The 6,000-nt window shown below is 41.7% G+C and overlaps 1 protein-coding gene across 1 annotated transcript in view; it reads left to right on the top strand.

Moving 5' to 3' along the window:
• The first annotated feature begins 584 nt into the window (after positions 1–584).
• The window catches only part of LOC129821156 (Krueppel-like factor 7), a 78,224-nt gene continuing 72,808 nt past the window's right edge, over positions 585–6,000 (top strand). The window contains exon 1 of the mRNA XM_055878500.1: positions 585–1,118. Within this exon, the coding sequence (XP_055734475.1) occupies positions 1,017–1,118 (102 nt within the window). The 5' untranslated portion in view covers positions 585–1,016. The remainder of the gene's footprint in view (positions 1,119–6,000) is intronic.

Here is a 6,000-nt window from a genome sequence, read left to right as displayed (position 1 = left end):
CCTTCAAGCTACAGACAAATAGTCCACACGGTGAGTTCAATATTACACAGCGGGTTTCCAGTAAAAGCCTGCAACCTCAAACAACAAGAGAAGTCGCCTAGGAGCGGCGTCGTGTTGGGAAAGCTGTTACATCACAACCTCAAAGTCCCTGTTGGTCTTCTGTCCGAACGCTTCTTCCACTAAAACCGTCTTTTAAGATTAACGTTTCGAAAAATATATAATTCATTAGGCTACACTGAAAACATGCTTTAGAAGTATTAAATGTGTTTAAAATGAGGTATTTTGACGTCTGAAAGGTTCGCATGTGCTTCCTCTTCGGCCACGGACTTCAACTGAGTGAAGGAAAAATGCTGCTGCATTTATATAGACATCTAAAAATAGCTCACCTTTCACTGCCATGTTTGGCCAGACTGACAGCTACACAGAGCCAATACCGGCTCGCCATTCGTTCTAACTCCTCCTTTTTACCTATTTTAGCGCCGCCTTAATTGGACGCCAGTGAGGTCCGTCAACCCTATTTACCTTACATGGTCACGCACGGAATTGATTGACAACAAACCACTCCCCCCTTCGAGTCCCTTGGCTCGATCCGCTCACTAGACAGCTAGCCCGAGCTAGTCGCCTGCTGAAGCCACGGCAGCCAGGGGAAAAAGCAACCTGGAATTTATAGAGCGAAGATTGCAATCTGGTAATGCGGAAATAGATGGACGTTTCAAGTCACCGAGTTGGCATCCCACTCCTGGACTGAATACCTGATAGTTAGCACCAGAGAAAAAGGATTGCAATTCAGTGACACAGTATTCAACTATTATTTTTTATATTTCTTTATAGTGGTTATTGTGCGTATTATTTGGTTCCAGTGGCATATAGAGCTATACTTTCTGGTGCACGGACAGACGCACGAGGAGTATCTGAATAACATTTTTTTGTTAACCTCTTAGACCTACCATACACAAGTAGGGTTCTTTTTTTTCTCCAGTGGATCAAAGTAAATTGTTTTCAAATCGCGCATCAACATGGACGTGTTGGCGAATTACAGTATTTTTCAGGAACTCCAACTCGTGCATGATACTGGCTATTTCTCTGCGATGCCTTCGCTGGAGGAGAACTGGCAGCAGGTGACTTAGTGCTTTTTATTCACTGTATAACTGTCTTTACTTTTAATGTAGTAGTTTAGTATTTGTAAATCATCACTTGTACGCTGTGGTTACGCTCCGGAGATAGAGAGCTGTCGAGTTGCGGCGCTTACATGCCAGCCCAGCGCATGCTGCCTGTCACGAAAACAATCTCAACTTGATCGCATCCGCAGGCAATATATGGTGTAGAGAAAAGACTGCTATGGACGCCTCTGTGTCCATCATTCCACTAAAGGACACTATTTTCCAAGCCCATAATATACTATCTACTTTGTCTGGCTGTGCTCTGTTATTCTGACGGCTCTTGATTGCATCTCGCTTGCCGATTGTGATAGTGTTATTCTGCAATGAATGACAAGCAATATGGCTTGTTGCAGACAAGTCTGCATTCTTCTTGTTATTTACATAGTAATACTGCTATAATTTGGTTTTAAGCACAAGACACTGTTTTAATAACATTATGATGGTTTCTAATTGCCGTCGTTTTTAGTGTAGGCTATTGATTAGAAAATGCAGAGCGCGGATCGATACGGCCGTCTGTCAGTCGTTCTATTTGTTTTATTCATAAATAATGGAAACCAACCTGAGATAGAGAGAGAGAGCTCGTGGCACACACACACTAATTACACGTCTGTCAGATGCGATTTGGGAAAGCGCAGGGCAATTTGGGCATCGAAGATGAACACTTGACTAATAACAAGAGACTTGTTCTTAAATAATGCATCCGCATCTGTCAGATTACTTGGTGTTTTCAGCCGGTTGGTACGAGAACCGGCTCCCTATAGTGATCCATAATATATTATCACCATGGAGCCGCGAGAATATGTGCGTGAGGAAGATTAGCAGCTAGGCTGCATGGGAGGAATTGTGTGTGTGTGTGTGTGTGTGTGTGTGTGTGTGTGTGTGTGTGTGTGTGTGTGTGTGTGCGCGTGTGCGTGTGCGCGTGTAGTGCGCGTGTAGTAGTAGCCTATACGGAAAGCACGGGGCTTTTGGGTTGGAACAAAACGATACATCCAATCTCACTAATGTGCCGAGTGAAGCCTGTGATGTTGCTGGATAGACGTAAAAAGAGATCCACCTGTATTTGTCTCTGTGGCGTTGTGACATGTCGCGCTCAACATAGGCTAACCACTCGTTTATTAGAATGAAGTCAACCGAAGGGCTGGCACTGGCACAGTGAGCACACAGGGCATGCACATGGCCAAGCAGTCACCCGTGCCAACGCTACTGCCAGTCACCAAATATATTTGTGTGACTTAGGCTACTGACACTGATTCACGACATGATACTATTCCATTTTGTGGAATGATGCTAGCAGTTTATAGGAAAGAGGTGGTTGTGATATAGTGATAGGTGTGTCATTTCATAGAATGAGATTTTTTAAAAGATGGAAACTGGTGTGCTTTTGAGTGCTCAGCCAGTGTTACTTATTCGGTGCGCGTAGTGAGATGAGCGCGTATGAGTCTGCACTACAAGTCCACGCTGCTGTGCGCACGGCTGCACTTACCGGCTGGGCTCGGGCTGACTGGTTGTCTCCCCGAACTCATTGCCATTCCATGTGCTCAACTGCAGGAATAGATCGGCTGGTTATTAATCGCTGGTGTGTGAGCGTGAAAAGGATCCAGCATAACCCCTGAGCCCCCCTCACACAGCATCTCTCCCTCCCTCCCTCCCTCCCTCCCTCCCTCCCTCTCTCTCGCACACACACACGGTTGGCTGGCATGTGCTAATGGAAAACTGTGGTCTGGCAGGGCCCATCCCGCCACTTTCAGCAGTAATTGGCTGCTTGCTGTCAGACAGACAGAGGGGTCTGCTCCATCTATCTTTCCTGGCTGTCTCTCAATCATTCCCCCTCTTTGTTGTCTTACATAACCTACTCACTTTTTGTGTCAATTAACAGCCTTGACCAACACAGGGACCATTGCCTTTTTGTCACAATGCTGTTGCACACCATACAGCTGAAGTCAGAAGTTCACATACACCTTAGCCTGTCTTAGGTCAGTTAGGATCACCACTTTATTTTAAGAATGTGAAATGTCAGAATAATAGTAGAGAGAATTTTTTATTTCATTTTTTATTTCTTTCATCACATTCCCAGTGGGTCAGAAGTTTACATACACTCAATTAGTATTTGGTAGTACTGCCTTTAAATTGTTTGACTTGGGTCAAACCTTTCGGGTAGCCTTCCACAAGCTTCCCACAATAAGTTGGGTGAATTTTGGCCGATTCCTCCAGACAGAGCTGGTGTAACTGAGTCAGGTTTGTAGGACTCCTTGCTCGCACACGCTTTTTCAGTTCTGCCCACACATTTTCTATAGAATTGAGGTCAGGGCTTCGTGATGGCCTCTCCAATACCTTGACTTTGTTGTCCTTAAACCATTTTGCCACAACTTTGGAAGTATGCTTGGGGTCTTTGTCCATTTGGAAGACCCATTTGCGACCAAGCTTTAACTTCCTGACTCATGTCTTGAAATGTTGCTTCAATATATCCACATCATTTTCCTCCCTTATAATGCCATCTATTTTGTGAAGTGCACCAGTCCCTCCTGTAGCAAAGCACCCCCACAACATGATGCTGCCTCCCCCGTGCTTCACGGTTGGGATGGTGTTCTTCGTCTTGCAAGCATCCCCCTTTTTCCTCCAAACATAGCAATAGTCATTATGATCAAACAGTTCTATTTTTGTTTTATCAGACCAAAGGACATTTCTTCAAAAAGTACGATCTTTGTCCCCATGTGCAGTTGCAAACCGTAGTCTGGCTTTTTTAATGGTGGTTTTGGAGCAGTGGCCTTTCAGGTTATGTCGATATATGACTCGTTTTACTGTGGATATAGACACTTTTGTACCTGTTTCCTCCAGCATCTTCACAAGGTCCTTTGCTGTTGTTCTGGGATTGATTTGCACTTTTCACACCAAAGTACGTTCATCTCTAGGAGACAGAACGCGTCTCCTTCCTGAGCGGTATGTCGGCTGCGTGGTCCCATGGTGTTTATACTTGCGTACTATTGTTTGTACAGATGAATGTGGTACTTTCAGGCATTTGGAAATTGCTCCCAAGGATGAACCAGACTTGTGGAGGTCTACAATTGTTTTCAGAGGCTTTGGCTTATTTCTTTAGATTTTTCCATGATGTCAAGCAAGGGGGCACTGAGTTTGAAGGTAGGCCTTGAAATACATCCACAGGTACACCTCCAATTGACTCAAATGATGTCAATTAGCTTATCAGAAGCTTCTAAAGCCATGACATCATTTTCGGGAATTTTCCAAGCTTTTTAAAGGCACAGTCAACTTTGTGTATGTAAACTTCTGACCCACTGGAATTGTGATACAGTGAATTATAAGTGAAATAATCTGTCTGTAAACAATTGTTGGAAAAATGACTTGTGTCATGCACAAAGTAGATGTCTTAACTGATCTGCCAAAACTATAGTTTGTTAACAAGACATTTGTGGAGTGGTTGAAAAATGACTCCAACCTAAGTGTATGTAAACTGTATATGTCCATGTGGTAAAGTGTGTTTGTCATCTGTGTGTCATGTGTGCTTGCCTAGCTGGCTCTGACAGCATGGTGACATGTTGTTAGTAATGGCTGCCAGGCCGGCCTCCTGATAGGTTTGTTAGCACCAGGGGTCTGTAGGAACAGTACAGGGAGCCCAGACACGTAGCCAGACACCTACTGTAGCCTCCAAACCTAGTAGTGACCTGCTCCAAGTCTTTCTTCCATTACACTGCAGAACCATGCCCAAAGAGAGAGAGGAATACTCTGTAAAAAACATTGTGCTAGTTCTACATATTTCCAATATGAGGTGATTTGACTTATAATATACTTAACTTTTAGTGTTTCACAAACACTAACATATTAAGTTCAATATTAAAAAAGGAACTGTTATTGTTGATTAGATATACTTAATCTTTCTGATTAGTTACTTTCATTGATCGTGTTCTAGTGTTAAACATGGCTTTATGTATTTAATCACTTGACATTATTATCCACTTAAGCAGGATTTGTTGAGTGCAGTGCTCACTACACTAGCACTAACTGGAGGTAAAGCTGTAAGAATTGTAGCTTGATGTATTTGCATTTGTCAGAGTGGCACGTGGGATCTTACTAATGGTGAGAATGAGAATGGGTGGTCTCGTCATCGAACATCAATTTGAACAACGATTTTGATATCCGTTCCTCATGATCCATTACACCTCATAGCATAACAAACTGTTTGATACTAATATAGAAATGTGCTTTTTATTCTTCAAACATATATGCAACATTGTGTAAAAGTATTGTAAAAAAAAATATTATAAAAAAATGTACCACAATCCTCTGAAACTGAGCCACATGGCAAAATTCTCAAGTTGAAAGGAGATATTATGAAAATTGTGTAAGTTAAACACAATCTTCCTTGTAATTGTTTTTACACACAAATAGTTGTTTAGATTATGCATTTATCTTATATTGAATTGATTTTGGGGGTTTGGTTGAACTAGTGAAGTAGAGTAAAAAGAACTCATTATATTTAAGTAAAGATGACAACACATGTTTTTAACTGTAAAAATATTTGTATTTTTACAGTTATAAGTATAATTTACCAACCACCTGAATAATTTTTCTGAATTTAGAGTGAGAGGAGAAGAAAGAAAGGAATAGAAAAGAGAATAATAGAGAGAGGATTACATATGTAGGATCTTCATTTGTGCCAATTTGCTACAGCAAAGAAGAATAATCCTGCAACAGGAAATGTGAATTATTATATACTTTTTTTGTATGTGTTGATACATTTGTCTTTCAAATCTAACATTTTAAAGTGGAAACTACAAATGTTAGAAGCCTTTTTAAACTTTGAATACACTGCAAGTTTGCATTTCTT

This window comes from Salvelinus fontinalis, chromosome 23 (genome assembly GCF_029448725.1).
Source record: "Salvelinus fontinalis isolate EN_2023a chromosome 23, ASM2944872v1, whole genome shotgun sequence".
In the NCBI taxonomy this organism is placed as follows: domain Eukaryota; kingdom Metazoa; phylum Chordata; class Actinopteri; order Salmoniformes; family Salmonidae; genus Salvelinus; species Salvelinus fontinalis.
Note: the sequence above shows the minus strand (reverse complement) of the source record. Positions and strands in the feature narration are given on the sequence as shown.